The sequence below is a fragment of the Mytilus trossulus genome, chromosome 2 (genome assembly GCF_036588685.1).
Source record: "Mytilus trossulus isolate FHL-02 chromosome 2, PNRI_Mtr1.1.1.hap1, whole genome shotgun sequence".
Taxonomy (NCBI): Eukaryota; Metazoa; Mollusca; class Bivalvia; order Mytilida; family Mytilidae; genus Mytilus; species Mytilus trossulus.
The window spans coordinates 16,069,786-16,082,486 of NC_086374.1; the positions used below are offsets into that span (position 1 = coordinate 16,069,786).

Below are 12,701 nucleotides of genomic sequence, written 5' to 3' on the forward strand. Positions count from 1 at the left end.
TACATGATAATCTTGGTTGAATTACATGATTGGCATTCAAAGGATGACTGGCAACTAACATCCCATGATGTTTATTTTTCTTCAAGAAGTGAGAAAATATACCAGGGTACTTAATGTTTACACAAAGAATATCACAAGTCTAAACAGTAATTACAAGCATACATCTGACATTGCACAGTCGAAGTGGTAACTTTATTAATTATCGAGATTAGTTTCATGATAATTTACCTCAAGGACCTCCAAATCGTTCGACGACAAATCAATACTAGCCAATCAGGTGTGACGTTACAAGTCGGTATACCAAAGATGGCATCAAATATGATAAGATAAGAAAGTACCGATCTAATTACCAAAAAGCAAGGCCATCATTGGTCCAACTGATAATAATCTGTCATAGCATTTAAACCACCAGCACCGTGAGGGTCACAAGTCAGTTTCCATCGACAAGTAAAGGTCACTTCATTCCTCTGACATTAGGATTTATCTACTACCACACGGTAAGAATCATATACTTTACTAGTAGCTTATAGTTAGTGATGCATATAATACTGTCTACGTATTGCTTTGCTTAAGCTTTTGTGTCATTTTTCTTCATCCATTTAAGCTTGATAGCATATGAAAAAATAAGAAACAATTTAGAGTATGTGCGAGTAACATTAAACATGAAATAGCTTTGCAAAGATGCATGCTTTTTCTAATATAATCATATCACATGAATTTACAATATAATCTATTATATATATGCATTAATTTAGATTTATCATTATATTATATATCAATAATCAATTGGCTGTTCTTGCATGAATGCTTCTTTTTGCTACTTAAATATTTAGTCATCGGCATGTTAACCCATGGACCCAGAATTATTATATTTGTTAAATTATATTTCATCCATTCTATCTCCATATCAATTTTCCATTATGTTTAGTAATTATTCTTGGTAAACTAAAGTCACGTCATTTGCTTTATACTGCTCATTAACTTTCATTCTATAAAATCGCTTTGATATACAGCGAAATTTAAAGCCTCTTTTCTGCGAAGACAGATGCACCCTTTTAAATCAACATATTAAAACGTTGAATAATTTCTAAAATATCACATAGAATTCCCAAAGACTTACTGACTTTTATGTTTTAAAGGTGGTAGAGTGGTCAAAGTAGTTACTACTGTAATCACTAGCAAGTCACTCGTGTGGGTGCACTCGACTCAAATTTTCATTGACTAGGATTATCAGTTTTCCTATCGAAGGTTGGTGATTTCTCCGAGGACTATGATTTCTTCCACCAATAAAAACTGGCCGTCACGAAATAGCCCCAAGCGGTACTTTAAAAATTGCGTTAAAACACAGAAAATCAAATCAAATCAAATTGATTTTAAAAAAATGGAAAGTAAAACGTTCAAGGAAATTATCCTTTAACAGTCCGCATAAGATTTCGAGATCATCTTTGATAAGTCGCTTATATGAAACTGGTCTATACTTCCTTGCCCTTTGGTGGATACGGAATCGAAAGTAAAGAAAAAAATGAATAGGAAACTGAATACCATTGCGTTTTTGCATATTATATATATATTAAAAAAAATCTGCTGAACACAGCACCGCAAAGATTTCGACAATCTCTTTAATTTATTTTATGTCCGCGCATACTTATGCAATGGAACAGACAAAAAATTAAATTCCTTGTCATTAAAAATTCACTGCTTTGTTTTACAAAGGGGTTAACAGGTTAATGTTTGATATTGATTCCCATTCAGTACCGCATAGATCATCTTAAATGGACATAGCAATCAAGAGATCCTCACGTGTTAAGTATTAACGATACATTACGAAAATCATTCAGTAAATGTGCCAAAGCATATCATCTAATTAGATACGTGTGATGTTAATTAGTATTGTAATTCAGTTACAGTTATATGGTTTACTCGCACTTATTGGCACATGGTATTCGTTTTCTTAATAAATTACACCTCAAACTTGTTGAACGTCTGCCATTAAGAACAAATGAAAATACATAAACAAAGTAATTAACAGGAAAAAAAAAGAAGATGAAAAGCAATTTAACAGCTTAAAATTAGCTGCATCAAATAAAATGATACCTTTTGATATTAGAAGAATTTCTTTGTACGCATGGCAGGTTATGGCAGGTATAGACTAATTTCTAATATGCATTTATCCAGCCCATGATGACATGGATTACCATTGATATATAAGGTCATAATTAAAAATCAACTGTTTACAACAATTTGAATTTTTCGGAAGAGTATCTATTGTAAAAAGGATAATTTGTTTTTTGATTCTTTCGGTTTGATTTATTTAGTTCTTGTTTTTCACTTGTGAATATTAACGGCTTAATATATTGTAAAGATCCAATGTTTTGTTAAAGGCTACAATTTTAGCCTCTACATATATATTTTTTATTTGTGTCGTTAGGTTGCTGCTTTGTTGAATTCATATAAAATATCAGTAAAATATTAATAATTTTTACACCTGAACGCAGCATATTAAATCTTAGATAAATACATTACAATTAATATTTTACGTCCAGTTGGTGGCTTCAATGGCATGCGTATTTAGGACAAATACAAACTAACCACGCTTATGTTGTTCATCATAATTTCATGTGCATGTACCCCATTTATACCTTGCGTGACATTTATTTTCTACTTTCGTTTAACCGTTTCCAGTTCGAATCCAACACAGCCACCGGAAATAAAAAAAGATACCTGTACTATTGACTTCATAGCTTAAATCATAAAATATTTCAGACTAAAATGGAATACCTCAATCAAAAATGGAAAATTTGGTACAAGTCATTAGATGTCAACCATGATGGCACCATCTCCATGGCCGACGTAGAAGAATCTCGTAGTAAATTTACAAACCTTCATCATCTTCTTGGTGACAAAGCTGAATCAGTAAGAGCCGATATGGAAAAATGGTGGAATACTTATATCCTGAAAAACCCAACGAAAGAAGTATCCGAATCTGATTTTTTGGCCGATCTTTCTGGACAGTATACAAAGGATAAAGCAGCTTTTGTGAGCACTATTTCCAATTGTTTTAACGAAATATTCGACGTAATTGATACAAATAAAGATAGATCAATTGAAGCTGACGAATTCGTGATAGCTTTCCAAGCTTTTGGACATGAAAACGAGCCTGTAGTAAGAAAAGCATTTGAGCTGATGGGTCCCAAGGATGGCCTCATTCCTCTCCGTGACATTGTTAACGCCTGGATAACATTTGTGACGTCAGATGATGCAAGCAAGCCCGATCCAGTTAAACAGGCTTTCGAAACAGGATTTTAAGAACTACAAACATTATTTTTTACCTAAACGTTCTTCCATGTGATCTACCTCACCGGTGACAACCATTAGATTAATTACGCCATTTTAAAGTAAGGAGCGCTCCGTGAAATATGTCTTCCTGGGAACTGTAGAGGTATCATGAAAGAATGTTCAAAACGTGACGTCACATTGCAAATTACTTAATATGTTCAATGCATTAACATGTTAATAAAAACCTAGATAAAATAATTTCGTTTTTAAATCATTGATATAAAGATGTTAAACTTAGGATAGGTTCATATCTGTTCTGTCCGTTATACTGAAAATCTTCAATTTGCAAATTCATTTGTTTTAGAAATATCGAGTTTAAAAAGCTCGACTAGCTCAGTTTTATAGGTATTGATAGATTAATAAACAAAACAATTTATATAACACTTAAGACCAAAGATTTCTGCTCTTAAAACATCTTCGCCGTATTTTGTTTCTAATAACATATGTAGTTTATATAGTAAACGCCTATCATTCACAATACATTTATAAATATAAAGCATGGCTTACTATATATTGCATACATTCTGCTTAACGCATGTATATATACGCTTTGAGATGATTTGAATATTATATCATATATAGTAAATGTTTCGTGATGCAATACTATTTCAGACATTGACGAAGGACCTACTTGTGTGATTGTAAATTCTTGAATTACACAAGTTCACTCACACAGTATTCTTAATAAATACAAAACAAACTACTTTATCATTGAATATACTCTCAATGATCATGTTAGACTCATTTGGCCCAATTGGACCATGTGAGCTATTGTCACCAGTTGGTGTCCGTCGTCGTAGACATTTCAAAAGTATTTCCTCTGACACCACACGACTACATTCAAACCAAAATTTCGCTGAATAATCTTTATGGTATTTAGTATAATGTTTATAAATATAAGACGATGTGATATGAGTACCAATGAGACAACACCATTGTAGCTGAAAGTACGACCTTTAACACAGAGCATTGGCTCACACCGAACAGCAAGCGATAAAGGGCTCCAAAATGACTAGTGTAAAACCATCCAAACAGGAAAACAATGGTATAATTTACTAGTATATGAAAAAAAAACGAGAAACACCTTTGAACCACATCATTAAACGACAACCACTGATATATTAACATAACCATCGTGGTTAAAAATAGAACATAATTGTATACGTAAATGCAAGTATTTTGTCCAATATCTTAAATGTTACATTTACAACTAGAGAAAATCTGAAAGGCGACGGGCACCAAACTGCCAAAAATATCCAAATCTATCTTATTTGCTATTTCAACAAAAATATTAGGCAAATCTTCATGGTAATTATTGTCCTTTATTTGAAAAAAATACCAATTTTTGCGTGTTTGTCAATTATCGTGAAAACTTTTAAGAAGAAATGATAAAAAAATCCTTATAGAAGTGAATATCAATTTTTACCAATGCTTTGCGTATTTCTTCTTCTTGAAAACAAAAAGAAATAACTCTCCATCCAAGCATAATTTAGTAAAGTAAACCATTATAGGTGAAGGTACGGTCTTCAACACGGAGCCTTGGCTCGCACACCTAGCAGCAAATTATGAAGACCCCCCACAAAAAAAAATAAAAAAATTACTATAGTGTAAAACCTTTGTTAATTTTAGTCCAATATCTTTAATCATTTGACTCGTCGGAAGCTGTTTGTCTTTCCTTTTTACATGACACTAAATAGCTATACGGCTTTCACCAACGAAACCGCCAAAATGTATTAAACCATCCTTATTGGGAACAACCCCTCCAAGGCCATTTCGAAGGTTAAACTTATTTGTAGATCTTTTTATGTTGATCAGTTTTGGTCTCTATAAAATTCTTTTAAAAAAGGTAAAAATGTTCTTTCCAATATAGAATCGACAGACGATTTTCGTCATGCGGACTATATTAGACCGTTGGTTTTTCCCGTTTGAATGGTTTTATAATAGTAATTTTGGGGCCCTTTATAGTTTGTTGTTCGGTGTGAGCCAAGGCTCCGTGTTGAAGGCCGTACATTGACCTATAATGGTTTACTTTTTTAAATTGTTATTTGGATGGAGAGTTGTCTCATTGGCACTCACACCACATCTTCCTATAACTATAGATTGTGTCTTGCTGGTCAACACCTTTATTCAAAAGGATTGTTAAAAGGTTGCTTGGTTGTTGTTTGCTTTTTATTCTTTGGCAAACACTGTATGTATGTTCTGGACGAAAACAAATTACAAAAATTTGGCAGGGAAAAAAAATTAAACTAGACACAGATAAAATGATTGTTATAGAGCAAACATGTTTTCTTGGAACAGACCATTAACACACTTTAATTATCAAATTAATTGTTAGTTTGTATTAATAATAGGACGAGTCGTTTAAAGACATTTCCCTATAATACGAAGAAGACACATGCACTTTGCTTTTGAAAAAGAATAGGCATTGAAGTCTAATACAATAACAATTGCTGGTGTCCTTTTTCATTAGAGAGTGTTGAGCACTGTTGATGCCTTACATTTGAAGGTGAAACAATATATAATATAAAAAGAAGATGTGGTATGATTTCCAAATTAGACAACTGTCCACAAGAGACCAAAATGGCACAAAAATTAAAAACTATAGGTCAGCGTACGGCATTTAACAATGATCAAAACCCATACCGCATAGTCAGCTATAAAGGCCCCGAAATGACAATGTAACACAATTCAATAAAAGATAAGAAATAAAACCATTTTCAAAATCTTATCGCATGTATATAATGAGAAGATTTGGCATGGTTGCCAATGAGAAAGTAAACAACCAATGACCAAATAACGTAAAGGTCACAATTTGGCCTGCAACAGCAAATTAAAACTTATAAAGTTCTTGACACGACAAAAGTACTTTAACCAGAAAACCATTGGCCTGATGTATTGACAAAGTAACAAACAAAAAGCAAAACAAATATGATATACAGTAATGCTGTGGTAAAATATAAATAAGACAAACTTAGGTATCCCCATGGGCACTAATTGTACCCCTTTAATATCAGACTTGTTTTTGTACTGTTACGAATCACAGTTTATGACTAAACTCAGTAATGACCCGTCGAAATTGCATTTAATTGATAAATTCAACAACACTTACCGTTATCTTGATGATATTTTTTCGTTAAATAATCGAGAATTTTCTCAATATACTGCTGAAATTTACCCCAAGGAACTTACTTTAAATAAATCAAATGTATTCGGTAATAACTGTCCTTTCCTGGATTTAGGTATTTCGGTTTTAAACGGGAAAGTGCACACTAAAATTTACGGCAAAAGAGACGATTTTTCTTTCCCTATTGTTAATTTTCCATTTTTAGATGGTGATGTTCCTTTGGAACCATCTTACGATGTTTATATTTCAAAACTTGTTCGCTATGCCCGTGTCTGTTGTGACGTTTTTGATTTTAACGAACGCAACCTATGTATTACTGGTAAATTATTAAACCAGGGATATCGTTATCATAAATTACTTAAAACCTTTACTTAATTTTTCCATAGATATAAAGATTTGGTTTTGAAGTTTGGTTGTACCTGTAAAAAACTTATTTCAAACGGGATAGCACATTTTTATACGGAAATATTGTTAACCGTGCCCGGAAATTTAGGAATGATCCATGTAAACTTGTTGCTCCTTTAAATAAACTTATTCTAAAAGGTTACCTATTCAACACTGTAATACGATCATTGAATATTGTTTTTATTGGTATATTTATTGATTTTGTTATCAGTAGATTTAAAGCTAACTAAATATTACTAGTATGTTATATACATATACATTTTCATGGATCTACAATCTGTCGATACCTGTAACTTGGCATTGCACAAAGGTCATGTTTTCTCTGGCTGTTTATGACGTCTTTACACTAAATCCATTGTATGTTGGATGTGTACGGATTGAGTGTTTAGTCTTAGAGGCATGATTTTTTTATTAGTTGTTAATGGCTTTGAACTAGCTGTCAGATAACTGCGAGTACTCTCAGATCTGTTCATTGTGTCTTTTTGTGTCGGGAGGTATAAGTACACGGCCACGTCCACTTGTATTTTTTGTCTATCTGATGAGTTAAGCCTTTTTCAACTGATTTTTATAGTTCGTTCTTATGTTGTACTGTTATACCACTGTCCCAGGTTAGGGGGGGGGGGGGGGGGTTGGGATCCCGCTAACATGTTAAACCCCGCCACATTATTTATGTATGTGCCTGTCCCAAGTCAGGAGCCTGTAATTCAGTGGTTGTCGTTTATTTATGTGTTGACTATGCGGTATGGGCTTTGCTCATTGTTGAAGGCCGTACGGTGACCTATAGTTGTTAATGTTTGTGTCATTTTGGTCTTTTGTGGATAGTTGTCTCATTGGCAATCATACCACATCTTTTTTATATTTTCTCCAGTTTTGAAATTTTGTTCAAATGTATTTTCGTATTTTCTTGCACTGTACGAATATAAGTGTTTTACCATTCAAGATTTGTTCTTATTGAGGTATGTGACTGCAATGGTCAAATTCAGCAGGGCGACTTCGTTGTACACTTGTATAACACCAGTCCCCGAGATGAATGATTCCCTTTTTACGACGAAAGCACTGGCTACGATTACATGGAAATGTAACAATAATAAATATATTATTGTTACATTGGAGACTAAATGCCGGAATGCATGGTTGGGTAAGGACCTGTTTAATTATGAATGTAACAATAATTATCGAGGCTACGGTTACATTGCGTTATTGTTACATGAAAAACAGGAATTTACGATGGGACTAGTAATATGCAAGAGACAAATCATTTCATAAAATCTACTTCATAACAGGACAAATTCCAACAGATTTAGACAATTTATTAACAATCAATTTGCCAAATGCAGAAAATATCACTGAAATGTTAGCGGAGTTCATAGAGGAAACCGTTTAAGTGGATAATTTGATACATTTTTTTTAATTTTTTTAAATTTTTTTAACTTTTTATGTCATTTCAATTACCTGATTAACCATTTTTTTTCTTTATTTTCACTTCATACATTGATTCTTTAATATTTTTAAACGCCACCTACAATATCTAAGTACAAAGCAGAAACTACATTTGTGATAATAATTTTACAAGAGAGGATAATTTACAAGAGAGATTACCCTGTCATTACGACAAAGATTGAAGATTGTAATATCATAGTAAAAGTTGAAGAAATTTATTTTATATTTACAATACATACCTTTATTACATACAATTTCTTTACTGTAATTTTTTTCATTAATTTTAATGAAAGTTTCTACAAATCCAGCAAGTGGTTTTTAAAACATGTTGAAGTCAAACACTTTTTTGATGAACGAAATTACGTCCTCCTTGGATACATGTACATACAGAAGTTCCCAGTATTTAAGTTACAGTAAGCAAACTTTGCTTTTGATGCATCATTTTTTTTACTTAGTGCGTTTGTATAACTGTATGAAATTTGTGTCTTGATATTGTTTCAGTTTCGTTTAAAACGCATCCCAAGTTTTAAATTGTTTAACCTAGATAAAATTAATAAAAGGATTTTTTTCATCCTTTGTTCAAAGTATAATGACAGTAATAAGAGTAGGTGTGCAGTTAAATATTTAAGAAGTGAAACCATTTAACTATATTTTTCGCCTTTGATAATCCTATTCTGAAGAAGTATCTTTTATAAAACCATTAATACGTAAAACTATTTAAACACCATTTGTTGAATAATAATATTTATTATTTGTAATTATTACAAGTATTATTTTGTAAATATAAAAGAATTAAGCACTAAAACTATAGAAGATAAGTTTAATAAATCTAGCGTACATTGCTGTTTTCATGTGTATGTAATGTAACAATAATTTAATTGTAACCGTAGCCTCAATAATTATTGTTACATTCGTAATTAATCGGTTCCTTATTCAACTTTCCGTCAATTAGTCTCCAATGTAACGATAATATTTTTATTATTGTTACATTTCCATGTAACCGTAGCCAGTGCCTTTTACGAATGTGACCTACCCAATTAGACTTTTTACCGGGTTTGTGATAACATTAGCAACAACAAACTCATAGATCGAAAATAAACTTACAACGCTATGGCTAAAAAGAAAAAGACAAACAGACAAATGATATAATGTGGCATGTGGAGCAGGATCTGCTTACCCTTCCGGAGCACATGAGATCACCCCCAGGTTTTGGTGGGGTTCGTGTTGCTTAGTCTTTAGTTTTCTGTTTGTTTCTTGTGTGCTATTATTTGTCTATTTGTATTTTTTTTTTTAGCCATGGCGTTGTCAGTATATTTTCGATCTATGAGTTTGACTGTCCCTTTGGTATCTTTGGTCCATCTTTTGTACATGTTTTGATAGATATGGAATTAATTGCTTTCAGCGCATAAAGAGGCAAAAGATACCAAAGGGATATTCAAACGCACAAGTTGAATATTAAAGTGAGAATGATATGGCAAAATACAAAAACGACGATAAAACAAACAACATTTCACAAAACACAACGACGCAAACTAAAAGCTAAACAAAACGAACCCCAATAAACACCTGACAGGTGCTCCGGAAATGTAAGCAGATCCTGAAAGTTTGTTCTTACAGTACTAGTTAAAAGATTTTCAAAAATTCTTGAAGCTTCCTTACAAAATGCCAAGTGACACACAGTGAACTAATTTAATAAAGTAGCATTTAGAAATACCGATTTCCTGGTTGAAGGTGTTAATTGTCTGCAAAATAACGATCCTGTTTTTCCAGTGACATTTTCTATTGGATTACCTATCTTCATGACACAAACTGCCTACGACGTATTAAAGTATTAAAGTTCATGATCATACATGACTCACGAAATCAAATAAACATGCGCACACATATTTGTGGCAATGAATATCACAACTTAGAGCAGGAGAAAACCGTTTTTAACACGCATCGGATCTTATATAGTGTTTTGTCCTTTTTTGGATTATTCATACTAAAGACATATTATACAATCTGTTATACAAAAACAAAACTACCAATGCAAACAAAATACAACCAACACAACTGAAAATAAATGCTGTTTTTTTTATTGACCATGTCGTACACTAGACAAGTGTTTTGGTATTTTCAAAATGAGGCTGATTGGGGATGTTTCCCTGCCATGTGGTGTCTCTTTTATTATCTACACACAATACATCGTATTAAAACTAACATTGTTTTTTATGAATGGTATTATCTTGTATTTTCGTATAGACATTTGATTGAAAACAAACTTTTTTATGTGATATTTTGAGTGTTATTAGCCCAGTAGTCAGCACTTTTTGTGCTGATAAGAATTGTCATTGATATGGTTATATTTATAATATTGTTTACAAATTTATGATTTGTTTGAAATACTAAGGCTTTTTTTTACCTCAGGCATAGATTACCTTAGCTGTATTTGGCAAAACCTTTAGGAGTTTTGGTTCTCAATGCTCTTCAACTTCGTACTTTATTTGGCATTTTTAACTTTTTTGGATTCGAGCGTCACTGACGAGTCTTTTGTAGACGAAACGCGCGTCTGGCGTATATATTAAATTTAGGCCTGGTATCTATGATGAGTTTATTAATACACATCGAAATTAAATGTCGAGTTTATATATATATTTGTTCTATAATTTGAAAGGAATATAAGACTCTTATCAATTATTGAAACTATCATTTGATATTAGGAGATTCAATAATTTTGGTTTCATGGTCAAATTGTCAGTTGAATCAAAACCTGATGGAAAAATCTCTGTTAGTTACCAGATTAGAACTATGTCAAATATAGATACATTTTTTAAATCTTTAATCGTTTGTATCTCTATAGATGAAATAGACAATTCTATCTTAATTCTCCGTCTAAATCGCTTGTTAATTTCGTAAAACTAAAATCTACAGAACGTACAATTGAATTACATGTTCTATTTAGACCTTTTTGGTTTTATGTTCTGAAATATCATGTGTATTTTGGTAATAGAAATATACAGACAAATGCTTACTATATGAAGATTGTTCAGGGAATACACGTTATATATTTCCCTTATGTTACTCGGTCACTTCTCCGGTACCTTTCTATATATTTTGTCTTAATAATAAAAAAAAAATAAGAAGATGTTATATGATTGCCAATGAGACCAAATAATTAGGAAGTTTACAACGATAGGAAAGTCTAAATGTAAACTAGAAATTCTATATCCCCATTTAGTGGACATATATTTTAAAACGCCTTATTTTTAAATAGATATACCATTTATTATTGGCATATTACCAGTGTCATAACGTTAATTATAATGAAACATTCATGTTAACCATTATTCTATTCTTTCTTCAGAACAATGGAATTCTTGAACCACAAATGGAAGCTTTGGTACAAATCCCTGGATGTGAATCATGATGGCAAAATTTCATTTGCAGATGTTGAGGAATCCCGCAGTAAATTTGCCGAACTACATAAACTTCTTGGCGACAAAGCAAGTGGAGTAAAGATTGACATGGAAGGATGGTGGATCAAATACATCTTGCAGACTAAGGACGGAGAAATATCTTTGGAACAATTCTTGGAGCGATGTGGGTCAGAATACAAAGCAGATAAAGCAAAATACACTGCAAAGATGACCGAATGTTTCAATGTCCTGTTTGACGTCATTGACACAAATAAAGACAGATCGATTGAACTAAGTGAATATATTATTGCTTTCCAAGCATTTGGCCATGAAAATGAGAACTTGGTAAGAAAAAGCTTTGAATTGCTGAATCCCAAAGATGGACTGATACCTCTTAAAGACATAGTCAATTCTTGGATCCAGTTCACAACATCTGATGATCCACACAAGAAAGATGTCGTCAAGGAATCATTTGAGGAAGGAGTGTAAGATTGTTGGGCGTATAATATGGTGACCCAATACCCAGGTTTTCCTACCTAGAACAACTTAAGTGACCATGTAGAGAAAGAACACGACCGAGTTAGATGTAAAACCAAGGATGCCCATATGACAGAAGTACCGGTACTTTCTAAAGTTTGTTTCAGACAAAGACCGAAAAAAAAGAAAGAAAAGGAATTGTGACGTCACATACATCAGGATTGTATCCCCTGTCATTGAGTTGTCCTTGAAAAATCCAATAAATCCATTGTCAATCACGGTCTTGTTTGTATATTCATATTTATGCAAATGTAATCTGTAAATTATTTAAACTTAGACGGATTTGGCAATCTGTTTCTATCCTTGTTTGCCAGACATCTATTAACTATTTCGGTTCTTATACATGAGCGTTACTAGTGCAGGTCAATCAAGAAAAGCGCTTAGGAAGTATGGAATATAAACGTGATGATATAATTTTTAACAGCACTTAGTCCATTCCTCTGCCGGTGGACTTTCAGTCC

General features: G+C 32.5%; 1 protein-coding gene across 2 annotated transcripts; it reads left to right on the plus strand.

The window, feature by feature from the left end:
• Nucleotides 1–235: 235 nt before the first annotated feature.
• Nucleotides 236–12,458, plus strand: LOC134706598 (sarcoplasmic calcium-binding protein-like). Of its 2 annotated transcripts, none has more exons than XM_063565671.1 (2): nt 236–497; nt 11,652–12,458. In XM_063565671.1, exon 2 carries the CDS (start codon nt 11,656–11,658, stop codon nt 12,190–12,192), a length of 537 nt encoding a protein of 178 aa, XP_063421741.1. In that variant the 5' UTR covers nt 236–497; nt 11,652–11,655; the 3' UTR covers nt 12,193–12,458. The 2 variants fall into 2 exon arrangements, with proteins under 2 accessions (XP_063421741.1, XP_063421740.1); XM_063565670.1 differs by lacking the exon at nt 11,652–12,458 and adding an exon at nt 2,764–3,534 and having other exon boundaries at nt 249–497.
• The last annotated feature ends 243 nt before the right edge of the window (nt 12,459–12,701 follow it).

Bases quoted from the DNA above. Each gene is read 5' to 3' on its own strand.
- LOC134706598 (XM_063565671.1), top strand. From the start codon at position 11,656: ATGGAATTCTTGAACCACAAATGGAAGCTTTGGTACAAATCCCTGGAT.